The sequence below is a fragment of the Heterocephalus glaber genome, unplaced genomic scaffold (genome assembly GCF_053883595.1).
Source record: "Heterocephalus glaber isolate CG9 unplaced genomic scaffold, H.glaber_assembly_v1.0 deba00001457, whole genome shotgun sequence".
NCBI classification, from domain to species: Eukaryota; Metazoa; Chordata; class Mammalia; order Rodentia; family Bathyergidae; genus Heterocephalus; species Heterocephalus glaber.
Window position 1 is genome coordinate 36127075 of NW_028258305.1, and position 13778 is coordinate 36140852.

The window sequence follows — 13778 nt, forward strand, 5'->3', positions numbered from 1 at the left end:
GTATCAGAGTTTTCTTTAGAATACAAGAATCTTGGAGAAGTCCAAACACACTGAGCGCTTGAGATTTTGCCTGGAATTTGAATGAAGCCCTTTGCACTCTCCACAGTCCACGCACAGCCAACCGCTCTGTGTCATGGTTCTGTTTCTCACAGATCTAGTTTTCTCCTCATGATAACAAAAGCATTGGAAATTCAATGGACAAAAGGCTTCCCTTGGATTACGGAGTGTCGCTTGTTCTTGGTTCCTATGCTTGCACACATTCTAATAATCATCCAAGAAGCTAACTAAGGTCCTTATACCTCAGGAGGATGGCAGTATAAATAGCTCACCTCCTGAGGGTTGAATGGGCTTAACATACTTTAAATTCTTCTTAAAAAAAAAAATCTTGTTAGGTGGTTCTCTTTTGCTAGTTGAGAAGGAGAAAAGTTGTCGCTTCTTGGGGAAGGAGATTTTAGCAGGCACACTAACTGGCAGCCAGCACATGGAAAAGAGGCAAGGGTAGAAGGATATGGACATGCAATGTGAGAGCAGGGAAAGAGCCGTGCTACAAGAATGAAGTGCTCCTGTGGGGAAGAGGAGGACAGGAGAGTGAAGACCTGTGTACTAGTTACACAGGTATAGCAAAGACCCACCTACACCACGGCTGACAGGAGAGCTTTATTTCCATCCCAGATGACGGTACAGCCTTTCAGACCCAGAAACCAACTTCTTTACTCCTTAGTTTTATTTTGGACTTCATGGTCATAGCTAGGTTGTTGCCATGTGCACATTTCAACACAGTAGAATGGGAAATGTGGAAGGGCCTGCCCCCCCACCAAATGACACAAAAGCTGCACTCATTGCTTCTGTCTATATTTCTTTGGCAAAAATTTAGCCACAGCAAGCAGCAAGAGGCTGGGATATCAGTGGGCATATACCCAGACAAAACTGTACGGAATAGGGAGAGATAGACTTGAGGAGCAAATAGCAGTCTGTTGTACTTCCCAAGGAGATCAGCAGAGAAAGGAGGGCCCAAAGATGGTCTTGGTGGCAAGTAGCACACATTGTGAAGAGACAAGGAGGCACAACCCTGTTAATCATCCCTTACTTGGTATTACCCACCTTTGTCATTAGTATCTTGACTACTGTCAGCCAGGGCCTGTTTAATTTCGGTATCTGCAAAGAACATAAAGAGCTTTCTAAACTCCATACCTTATGAAGGTGTTGAGAGTACTGGCTGACATTGACTGAAGACATTTTTTTTGCAATGAGAAAACAACACAAAACCATGGTGACATCTGATCCTAAAATCAGATTGTCGGTCAACACTGTCACTGAAAGTGGGTAAGAGTACATAGTCTTTGTGCATACCTGGGGTTGACCTCAACCTACCATAAGCTGGTCAGACAAGAATGACTACTCCTGTCCTAAAGCCTTCATTACTACTGGCAGACAACATTTAGTCTTTGCTTGGTGACCTTAACATAGGTTTTATAGCACTGAGCCTTCTTCCTTCAAGTTGAACTCTTTGGCTGTTGTCTTTTGCCTTTGGGTATCAATGGCCTTAAACCAGGCATACGCATATTCTGTAATTTGTGGCAACGGCTCAGAGTACAAACATACAAGGGATCTGAGTTCCCTTCTGTGTGCCAGACTGTTACCCTGTGCTGGTCATCCAGAAGAGGGCGGGGAAGAGGGCAGGACTAACGTCCAAAATGTAAGGTGCAAAATTCGTGAGGAGTTATATGAACTCCTAAGGTCATACATATAATGGCCAATTTGCATAGCAGTATATGACCTGAAATATTTTCTTACTGTTAAGATTCACCTGAGTTCTAATACCATCTAAACCAGTAACATGGGAATGAACACTAAAAAAGGCTCCATTCTTTATGTAACAGGACACCAAGGACACATCAGATATCCATCCTCCCACTGATGGAGTTAACCATTAGTTCCAGAGAAACTTCCGGAAGAGGCTAGGGAGGATTAAAAACAAACACACTCAAATCCTTGAGAAAGAGGTTCATTTACTTCACTTTACAGTTAGGCACAATGCATACTCAAAGATACAATAGGGAGGAATGACCTAGTATCTCCTAAGTTTGATTCCAGTTTGAAAATAACAGTATTTAATAGCATTTCTCATACCTCAATTTTTAAAGCACTGTCCATTTCTTGGAAGACTCAGAAAAAGGAGAAAATGCAATTCATTTATATTTGCTTACTATACTACTACCAATTACTCTTTATCATACTCCCTTACACTTTAGGAAAGATAGTGTAAATATAATATTCATAGTCTATCTGTAGAAAATTCTCATTTCTTCCAGAGGAGCTCAGCACTGCTCCGAACATGGAGGTTTCAGAATGGAAAGATTATATAGAATCTGTTTTTCTTTCAAAATTGTGGGGTTTTTCCCAATTAGCATACTTCTCTCCTTACCCAGGTGCATTTTTTGAAAAGAATCCTCTGAAAAACTTCCAGCAGTTGGATTTGGCAGAAAACTGTGTGAGCAGTGACGGATGGCTTGCCTTCATGGGTGTACTTGAGAATCTTCAGCAATTAGTATTTTTTGACTTCAGTGCTAAAGGAATTTCACCTGATGCAGCTTTAGTCAGAAAACTTGGCCATGTGTTATCCAAGTTAACTTTTTTGCAAGAAGCTAGGCTGATTGGATGGCAATTTGATGATGATGATATCAGTGTTATTAAAGGTGCTTTTAAACTAGTAACTGCTTAAAAGACACCCTAAGCGAATGAGTACTTGGAGGGCTCTATCAGCATGACGATTGAGAAATCTTGGAAAAAGAAGACAAAGATGAAGAAGTGGAAGGGAGTTTCATTTGCTGATATGTGCAACAGTTAGGTGTCTCATCTCCCCAACAAGGATTCTCAGCTCCTTAAAGAGACTCTTGTTCACCTTTGTGTTACCCTTGGCCCCAAGAACACTGGGCCATAACAACTGGTATATTATATGCATGCTCACCTGGCATAGTACCTGGCATGTAACAGACTCAACAAATATTTGCTAAACATGATAGAAGTAAATCATCAATAAATAGCTATTGAATAAGCCAGGTGTGGTGATACATGCCTGTACTCCCAGCTACTCAGGAGGCTGGGGTAGGAAGATCACAAGTTCAACGCCAGCCTCAGCAACTTAGTGAGATGTTGTCTCAAAATTCAAAAAGTTAAAAGGGGCTAGGGATGTACTGTAATTCAGTGTTCCTGGGTTTAAGTCCTATCTGCCAAAACCAAACCAAACCAACAAAAAACTACTGTGAAGAAGCAAACCAAAATTATCTAAAATCAAAGAAAACCCTCATCTAATGCTTTAATTGAAATAGTTTAATTGAAATGATTTGGAATGTAAACAACACTTTCTCACATTAGAAGCATATCGGACTTCCAAAATAGACTGCCACCATTCTTCAGTCAAGTAAAAACTGCCAGTTGATAAGCAGGTAAATCGAAGGCTCCCAGTAGCTGAATCATTCATTGTATGTAATTCCATAAGGAAGGAAAAATGTATCCCATTCTTTTGTTCCCTACAGAAACAAAGGATACCCTGCCTTAATCTTTTCTCCACCATCTCCCAAAATAACTGTTCACAGAAAAGTCTAAAAAAATCTCTAAACAGATTTAAGTTGAAGCAAATTTAGAAAAAACCCAAGAATCTGAATGGTGTTAGCTTGCGGTACGCCTTCTGTTCTCACAGCACCTCAAATTAATGGCTTAGCTGTTGGTGTAGATAACACTTGGCTAGTATGTGAGGTAGGAGTTAGGAATTCTGGGCAAATTTGTTTAGTAATTGAGCACATATTCTACGGATTTAGTCATAAAATTTTACAGATCAATTAATTCATTCACCTCCCTAATTTACTCATGAGAAAGCTCAGAGATGCTAACTGGCTTACTTGTCCATGATTACAAAACTACTTAAAAGCTTCAGCAGCAGGACTAAAACCCAAATCTCTTACCTCCTAGTCCAGTGATTTTTTTCCATTATAATATAGTGATTTCTTCAAATAGGAATAGTCACACTCCATGGAGCTTACTTGTAATCACAGGCGGGGGTCAAGTGTTTGTTTTTTGAGACAAGGTCTTGCTATGTAGCCCAGGGTGGCCTCGAACTCATGGCAGTCCTCCTGCCTCAGCATTCTGAGTGCTGGGATTACAGGTGTGCACCACGATGCCTAGCTCATGGGTTAAGTATTTAAATCAAATTTCCTTTTGTTTTTTTGTATTGTCTTGCTTCAAAGGATTCTCTGCAAGATTTGCCAATAAGGCTGTTGTATATAGTCAGTCCTCTGGTGGCCATGATCATTATTCTCATATCCATAAATTAGAACTTAGCCAGCAAGGCTCCTATGAAATAATGCATAGGCTAATGACACCCGCAACATCTGGCATCGTTGACTTTCAGCAAGTAGGGCAGGTGAGTATTAAAGGACCTTGGTGGCACAGCTGCACAGATGTTCCTCTGGATGAGTGCTGAGGAAGCAGGCACAGAACCTGGCACGGATCTGTGTTCAGTACCCAATCATGTAAAAACCCCATGGGAAGACATGAGAAGACCTATCTGGGAAGGCAGCACATACCTCTTAATTATCACTCAGGACAAGGCAGTTCTTCAGATTTCATGCATGACCTCAACTCACATTTACATGAGGTCACTGGAGGAAAAATCACCTTGAAGTAGACCAACAATAGGGACAGTAATATTTGGAGAACATAAGACAAAGGACAAGAAACAGGTTGCCTTACTACACTTCACAAACTTTCTTTTCCCCAGTGATCAAGGAAGCGTGGACTGTATTTCTTCAGCAGGTCAAATGCTCAAACAGGGCTGCAGATAGACAATGATCAACTCTGTGCTAAGCCAAAAGTGCTTAGAACATGGTCGCTCTCACCATAGATGATTACAACTTTGCTTGATAGAGATGGCTTTTTTGATATCTGGGACTCCACTGTGAAGGAGGATTTGGAAGTGTCTTACTTTTGTAAAAGAGGATGAGCTGACCAAGGAAACTGCTGCCAATTCTACAAAAAAACCCAGAAAACTTCTCTAGATAGCTGTTAGCTGGCTGGAAAAAATCACAGATCTCCAGAAGCAATGGATTCTAGGGAAGTTGAATCCATTTTCAAAATATTTTTTTAAATCGTAAATATACAACTCATGAAAAAATAGAACAACACAAAAGAAAAAGAAGCTTCATAGGTCATGTATGACAACCACTCATTATACTTTCTGGAAATAGTACTGGCCACGTTGTAAAGTCTTTAAAACCTGCATTTGGAAAATGACCAAAAAATAATTTACATGATTCTCACAGTGTATCACATTAACAATTCACTATTTTTTTTTTTTTGGTACCAGGGATTGAACTTGGGACCTTGCGCTTGCAAGGCAGGCGGTAGAACCACTCAGCTAAATCCCCGGCTGCAATTCACTATTTTTTTGATAAAGCAAGCAAAACTGTTAGAAACTGCCCATGCCAGCCTAACAATACTGTATCCTATAATCTACAGTCCATTATATTTTGGTAAAATTATATAATATATAGTGAAAGTATGCAAATTTGAAAAGATATCCAATCCCATATTACGTATGGAATTCCATATATTTTGGTAATATATTTTGGTAATAAAATGAGAAAGAAAACATCAACTAATTAAAATGTAATTTAGGGGCCAGGGATTTAGCTCAGTGGGACTGTACCTGCCTCGCAAGTGCAAGGTCCTGAGTTTGATCCCCAATATTAAAAAAAAAAAAAGTAATTTAAAAAGACTCATTCTACTATTATGAACATAGAAAACTGGGATTCTTTCATTGTATTTCATCAAAGGTTTGGTGTTCATTCAACTAATTAAAACACTGAGAACTATGGACTATTTACAAATGTGTTGCCAGGCATGGTGGCACATGCCTGTAATCCCAGCACTTGGAAGGCTGAAACAGGAGAATTTCCATGAGTTTGAGGCCAGCCTGGGCTACATAGTTAGTTTAAGGCCAGCCTGAACTACACAGCGAGACCCTATCTGAAACAACAACAAACACGGAACAACAAAAAAACCCAAATGTGTTGAAATTTGTGAACGAGACAAACTTTAACAAAAATTCTAATAATTAAAAAAAAATTCTGATAATTAAAAAAACTTTAAATTGTGCTAGAAAGTAAAATGTGTCTCAAAAATTTCCCATAAAAAAGTTTGCTCCGGGCCGGGGATTTAGCTCAGTGGTTCTGCCACCTGCCTCGCAAGTGGAAAGTCCCAAGTTCGATCCCCGGTACCCCCCTCAAAAAAAGTTTGCTTTTATTTTGCAAGACATAATTTAGAACTGGGTGTGCTGGTGCTTACCTATAATCCCAGCACTTGGGAGCCTGAGGCAGGAGGATCACTGAGAATTTGAGGCCAATCAGGGCTACATAGTGAATTCAAAGCTAGCACGAACTGCATAGCGAGGTCCTGTCTCAATAACAACAGCAGTAACAACAAAAACGAAAACGAAAACGAAAACCAAAGCTATAATTTAAGAAGGGCTCAAAAAACACGTAGTGATTAAGTTTGGAAAAATTATAAAGGAGACTTTTACTTTAAAAGTGACATCGTTTTCCTTTCCTAAAATGTGTATTATTCACAAAGCATGTTTATAAATTTCACTGAAAAAATCAAGAGGCTCTCTTACAAAGGTAAGGTCATATCATACCACAGGCAGTTACAAAACCAAAGACAGCAAAACTAAAATTTAGAGAAACAAACTTTCTAAAAGGAGCCTATTTAAAGTCTGTAACATTTGCAAGGATCTCACTGCCACAAAAACATTTTACAAAAATATAGTTTATGTTTCATGAAATGTGAACAAGCCCATTAGTCTCTAACATTTAGTGTAAATGATTGAATAGTCAATGCAAGGTGGATTACTAAATAAATTGGAAGCCAAAGAGTCAATATTCCTTATAAAAATAAGTTAGGGTATATCATGGTCTTGGCTGTCCAATTCTGTTGTTACTTCCGTATCTACTTGGTATATTTGTAAAACCAGTCCTGAATCCATGGGTTGCTCCAATTCCCGGAACTCCAAGTCCTTGATTAAACATGCTATAAGGTGTGTGTCCATGATTAAGTCCAACACCATAAGGCCTTGTTTGTGTGTTTAGAAGAATAACTGGGCTCACATTTTTTCCAGGGGTGTTAAATGAGAATTCTGGAGGTGGACTACTAGGTTTAGCTGGAGTTGATGTGACAGGGTTCAAATCATCAGTGTTCTTTAAAAGAGGCATTGGGATTACGTGATGGTCTGAAAAGTTTAGGACATTGGCTGTAACAGGCCCAGACACTAAGGCAGGCCTAATCCAGTCATCCTTGAAAATCTGAACAGTCAGGGTGGACACAAGGGTATAAAGCCTGTTGGTCACATGAGCAAGAACCATCTGTTCATTTGCATCCCGTCGAATTCTTACGTGCACTGATCCAGCCTACGGGCAAAATCATAAGAGAGAGAGTGATTGTAATTATACTACTGAAAATTCTATTAGAAGTAAAATTTTAACTATGATTTGGTCAGTACTTGGTATTTTATTCAAAATAAGAGAAAGCTAATGTCTTGTTATTTCTTAAAGACTACTATCAATGTAAAAAGTCAACAAAATAATATTTATTCCTTTATTTTATTTTATTTTATTTTGGTACCGGAGATCGAACTCGGGTCCTTGCTCCTGCACAGCAGGTGGCGAAACCACTGAGCTAAATCCCGAGCCCTTATCCCTTTATTTAAAAAAAATTTTTATTTTATTTTACTTTTGCTGTACCAGAGATCGAACTCAGGACCTTGCGCTTGCCAGGCAGGCAATGCACTACTGAACTAAATCCCCGGCCCTATCCCTTGCTCACCAGTTCTGCTGCCTGCCTGGGAAGCGTAAGGTCCTGAGTTCAATCCCCCGTACAAAAAAAAAAAAAAAAAAAAAAATTATAAAAGGAGAGAAATTCATTTAGATGAAAGATAGAAATATTACAATGCAAGGATCAATATAAATGAAATATATAAAAATAGGCAGGAAGGATAGGTATGAATTCCAACTTAGAAAGACTTCAAAAGAAGACTGTATTTGATCTAAGGTTAATGAATAAATGAAATTTCAAAAAGAATGGAAAGGAGCCGGGGATTTAGCTCAATGGTTCCACCGCGTGTCTCACAAGCACAAGGTCCCGAGTTTGATCCCTGGTACCAAAACAATAAAAAAGCAGAGAAAGGCATTCTATGCTGAGGAAAGATCAATGAAAATATATGGCCTATTTGATAAAAAGAAAGAATAATACTAATACATAAGTAAAAATATTTCAGAGGGCTGAAGGAAAGATATGAAGAAAGAGAAGGAAAGAAGGAAAGAGATGGGTAATAAGGTTAAACAGGCTAGGAGAGGGCACTAAAATGATAGGAAGTTCTGACTTAACAGCTGCATTCAGACAGAAGTAAAACAATCTAATTTAGGAACATTGTCATATTTATGGGTGACTGGTAATGAGGCAGGAAATAACAGCAACAGTCTGGGTTAGAAATGACACTGCTGATCTAGGACAAAAATCGTAGGATACAAGAGCAACACATGGATTAATCCTACCCCAGGGGCAGAAATGGGATGATGTGATACCCAAATGGATTAAATGGATAAAGGAGACAGACTCGTCAAAAATGATCTCAAGGTTTCTAGCCTAGGTACTAGAGGACAGAGCGCACCAGGCATTTCAATGATGGTTAGAATAATATTCAGCAACTTGACAAGGTGTTCGTTATACATTATATATTTAAAGTAGATAACAACATGTAAGTATAGCAATGATCCTATTTTGATTAAAACACAAGAAAAATTTAAAAAAATTTAAAAACATACAATGTGCACAAAGAAAAAATCAAGAATGACCACAATTGTTTTTACATGGCAAAATTATTTAGGAGTTTTACTTTCTTCCTGACTTAGTCACAAGTTGTTTTCTAATAATAAGGTACTATTTACTTAATAAAAATGAAAATAAAATTGTACAGTAAATAAAATGTCCTGACATGCTATGTTGCTTTCTAGATAAACTCAGGTTTTCAAAATAGAAAAAATTATAACAGCAACAGTATATAAATTAGCAAAAGAATTTATCTAATTATGATTTATCTCAGTGTATGGCTTAGAAGGCTAAATACAGAGCTACTGTCATGATGAGACAGAGAAAAATACCTGCATTCCATAAATCCGACTCACAGGGTATCATTTTTAGGTGAGACAAGCCACGTTTAGGAATTGCCGCCAGCTGTGTTGGTGCTAGGCTGCAAGCCCAGCACTCAGGAGGCTCAGGATCTCCATGAGTTCAAGGCCAGCCTGCATTAAACAGTGAGGCTATCTCTCAAAACCACACACACACAAAGAATAATCATAGATACACAAATATTATTCTACTCAGATGTTCACTCTAGCCCATTTATATAGAAAAAAAAGGAAAACAGTCCTTTAGAGAACTAATGAAACATTATGAAGATTTATATAATATAAAACTGTAGCCATTAAAAATTATGTTGGCATTCCTAGAGGATAGCAGAAATTTTTGAAATGCCTAAGTATCCTCAGAAACCAAACAAATACAACAAAGCTGAAAATTTATGAATAACACTGTTATGGCTTGTGTCTAGATGTTGCTCCAAAGCCTCATGTGGTCACAGGTGGGGCTTTTTCAGAGGGGTCTGGATCTAGAGTGTGTGATGCTGGGGTTGATTCCTGGTGCAACGCTAGGCTCAAGAGCACTAGGATTAAAGGTGTGAGTGCTACGGCCCTAAGTAGGCTGGATACGATAAAACAGAGCTGTGGTCGGCCCTTGTTGCTTTGCTAGCTTCTGGCTGCCGTGAACTTTCTCTTCTCCAAGGCCCCTCTGCTGTGGCCCCCTGCCTTGGAGCCCGCCAATCATGGACTGAAATCTCTACAAATCGTGAGCGAAATAAACCTTTCATCCTTTTAACTTTGGGTGTCAGGTATTTTGTCTCAGTCATGAGAAAAGTAACTAAGACAAATTTCAAAAATAAATAAATAAATAGAAAACAGAAAAAGAAAAACTAAGTAAAATGGTATCCCTATGAAATTCTAAATACAAGCTATAAAACTTGCATGGTATCACAGCCTGTGCAGGAGGAAAGAACAGCACATCTGACTAATCTAAAACCCCCAAAGCAGCTAAATGGTACTTAAAAAATCTAGGACAGCCCACTTGAGAAGGTCACTGAAACCAGGAGGGGCTCTGCACACTTTATTGGTGGTGATCCGCTGGGTCTCAATGAAGTCTGAGGGCTGCAGTGGCCTGAGCCCTGTGAGCTCTCAAAAGTAACTAGGCAGAACCCCACATTAAGAAGAAAAACTGGAGAACCTAAAGTGAACAGCACAGCAGAGAAAAAGGATAGAGAAGGTGCATTCAGACAGAGGAACAGAGTCAGAAGAAAATCTTCCACTTTATGGAATCATCAGAAAGAGCTCTCAAACCGTGAATTTATACATATTACTATAAACCAGTTTTAATTTTAAAGTTCAAGAAAACTAATTTCACATAAAAATGAATATGAGAAAAGGACTGAAGCCAAATCTCACACAAAGTTACTACAAGAAAAAAAAATAGATTATAAGATTACCAGGACATAATTACAAAACAGATAAAAATTATAACCCATTTTTTCAAAACAAGTCAAAAGACATGAAACAACATAAAGCATAATTAGAAAAATCACAGAAATGAAACAACATTGAAAATGCAAGAAAAAAATCACTGTAGTAATGAAGATTAGACTAAAAGGAATACAAAAGCAAATAAACATATAGTTATACCTTAAGAAAAAAAGCAAAAATGTAAAAATCAAAAGAAAATTAAGAGGGCCAGGGATTTAGCTCAGCGGCATAGAGCCTGCCTGGTAAGTGTGAGGTCCTGAGTTTGATCCCCAGTACCAAAACAACACAAAACAACAACAACAAAAAGAAAATTAAGAAATAAAAAGGACTGAGAAAATAACAAATATGAAAGACAAAGATCCAACATACATATAACGTGGTCCCAAAGCAAGAGATCAGAATATTAAGAACTATGAAGACTTTCCTGAATATTTTTTAAATTTATTTTTGAAAAAACATACCTGAAATAACTGACCCAGAATAGACACCAAGACATACAATTTTTTTTTTTGGTACCGGGGATCGAACTCGGGTCCTTGCGCTTGCGCAGCAGGTGGCAAAACCATTGAGCTAAATCCCCGGCCCTACAATTTTTTTTAATGCTGAGAATTGAACCCAGGTTGGGGGCATATATACTAAGCATGTGCTCTACCACTGAGCACACCCTCAGCCCCTTTAAAGAAAAAAAAAAATGTTTTAGGCCTCCAGGCAAAAAGATAAAATCACATAAGGGGTGGGGGGAGAGTCAGATTGTTATTGGGCTTTGTCACACCAATGCTTTAAGTGGGAGTTAAATGGAGTAATGTATTTCAGAGACTCAAGAAAATAAAATATATACTAAAGATTTTATACATAGTCAACTGACTTTCAAGTATAATATCCACAAACTATTTTCAATATTCAAGAATTCAAGGACTATTGCTCCCAGAGGTCCTTTCTGAAGAATTCACTAGAGTGGGCCGGGGATTTAGCTCAGTGGTTCTGCCACCTAGCCCGCAAGCGCAAGGTCCTCAGTTCGATCCCTGGTACCAAAAAAAAGAAAAGAATTCACTAGAGAATGAGTCTGGCAAGGGAAAGAGCAGAGAGGTGGAAGTGAAGCAGTCATTCTCCCACTAAGAAAGTACCAGTGTGAAAGAAAGCACTGTAAGGTGAGTGACATCACTGAACTGCGGGACTACCCCAATCTGCCCACCTATGGGATCTGTGTTATGTTACAAAAAGAAAACCTTGTTTGGTTTTTTAAAAATGATATTGTAGAAGCGTATTCAGTGACATGGGAAACTGAGATATCAATTGAAAAGAGCAAATTATAAAACAGCACGATCTCATTTTCCAAGGAGAATCAATATTTAAGTATAAGCACCAAGATTTGAACATCAGTCTTCTCTAGATGATAGGATTATGGTGTTTTAAATTATGGGAGGCAGGAGCTGGGGATTAGCTCAGTGGTTCCGCTGCCTGCCTCGCAAGTGCAAGGTCCAGAGTTCGATCCCCGGTACCAGAAAAAAAAAAAAAAAAATTACAGGAGGGAGGGGGATACTTTTCTGTATTTCCCTTGTCACTCCTGACAGGAAAAAAACTATGTTATAATAAAGTTTCTTTGGTAATGAAGTCCAAACTGGATTAGAAAATATGGATTTTTATACTGAAGTGAGCTGTATTATTACAATATTTGACATATTTGGCAAGATCTCCAAAATTAGAACTAAATTTAGAAAGAATATACAATACTTGTACTTTTAACTTTTATAACATTTTCATAGGAATTACAATGACTATAGATTTTTCTTATCTGGTAAATCTACTATGAAGATCAACAGTAGTTTCAAGGTTTAAAAAAAAATAAAAACATCTCTCAATTTTAATTAAGTAACTGAAACCATCTACCTTTTAGATACTATTGAACAGAAATGGGAATCAAAGGCTCTACGAAGGTTTTTTTTTTATGAAAATTTTAAAGAAAGCCTTTTTCTCTGTTTTAAAATTAAAAACTATGTTTTAAATTATAAATAAACTGATATGTAGAAAAACATACCAATGAGCCAAAACCTAGAGTCCAAAAATGTTCATTTCGAACTTCTAGAACTCCATCCAAGGTAGATACCTAATCAAAAACAGGTAAGTGATGAGAACTGTTTGCATTTGACATATGTAACATAGTTTAGTCACATTATGGGCTTAAGTCTGTAAATGATATGCCCAAACCCTACATGAGGATGCTCACCAGCCAAGAGAAATCCCAGACCACTCAAGATACCACTTCCTGCGTGTTCAGTATGGACTCAGGCTGGCTCCATCCTTCTAGAATGCGGTCATGACTGTTCAGTCTTACACATGCTCCTCCGCCACCATTCAACACTGCATGACTCCTTCTTTGATTTTATCTATATGTGGTATCAATTTACTTTTGCCAATCATTTCTTTCTCTGGATTCCCTTATAACAAATCTCTGCACAGCACAGATACGACCTGTCAGGACACTCCAAGGGCAGAGTCGGAGTGTGGCCCACGTGCACAGTGGCACAGAAGGTACATCCAGGGCCAGGCTTCACTAGCTGAGACAGGTCGTCAACTATGTTGGGCAAAGTGGCCTTTGCGATACTGACAGCTGAGTGTTTAGAATAGTCTCAACATCCAAGTCATTCAATTATCTTATTTTCTCATTAGTTAGCCGGTTAACATTTATAACAGAAAGCCTAAATCCATAGAATAAGATGTTTGGTGGTAAAATAACATATAAAAGTGATGGTAAAATAACATATAAAAGTGAACTTTGATTTTTATCAAAATCCTAGATTTAAATACAGAATCAGAAAAGTCACAGTGTTTATGCAGCTCATAGGGTGGTCTTTAGACTATTTTTTCCTACACTGTTTTTTTTTGTTTTTGTTTTTTTGTTTTGGTACCGAACTCAGGACCTTGGGCTTGCAAGGCAGGTGCTATGCCGCTGAGCTAAATCCCCGGCCCTCCTACACTATTTTTAAAGGAGGGGAAGTTTAGTTTGGCTCATGCCTTCTACAATTACTTCCAGCAAGTTTGGCTTTCAAATTAAGCAATTCCTCAAATTTTTCTATTTTTGCCTCTATGTTAGATCTTTTATTG

General features: G+C 38.2%; 2 protein-coding genes across 7 annotated transcripts in view; one reads left to right on the forward strand and one right to left on the reverse strand.

Annotated features, from left to right (window-relative positions):
• Nlrc4 (NLR family CARD domain containing 4) overlaps positions 1-3055 on the forward strand; it is a 26852-nt gene extending 23797 nt beyond the window's left edge. Inside the window, exon 8 of the mRNA XM_004839268.4 lies at positions 2430-3055. Within this exon, the coding sequence (XP_004839325.1) occupies positions 2430-2722 (293 nt within the window). The 3' untranslated portion in view covers positions 2723-3055. The remainder of the gene's footprint in view (positions 1-2429) is intronic.
• The window catches only part of Slc30a6 (solute carrier family 30 member 6), a 42975-nt gene continuing 31186 nt past the window's right edge, over positions 1990-13778 (reverse strand). For 5 of the 6 annotated variants that reach the window (XM_004839265.3, XM_087216493.1, XM_013070164.3 and 2 more), the window contains 2 exons: positions 12712-12780; positions 1990-7460 (listed from right to left, as the gene is read on the reverse strand). In XM_004839265.3, coding sequence (XP_004839322.1) covers positions 6963-7460; positions 12712-12780 — 567 coding nt within the window. In that variant the 3' untranslated portion in view covers positions 1990-6962. The remainder of the gene's footprint in view (positions 7461-12711; positions 12781-13778) is intronic. The other variant, XM_004839266.3, reaches the window with a different exon arrangement.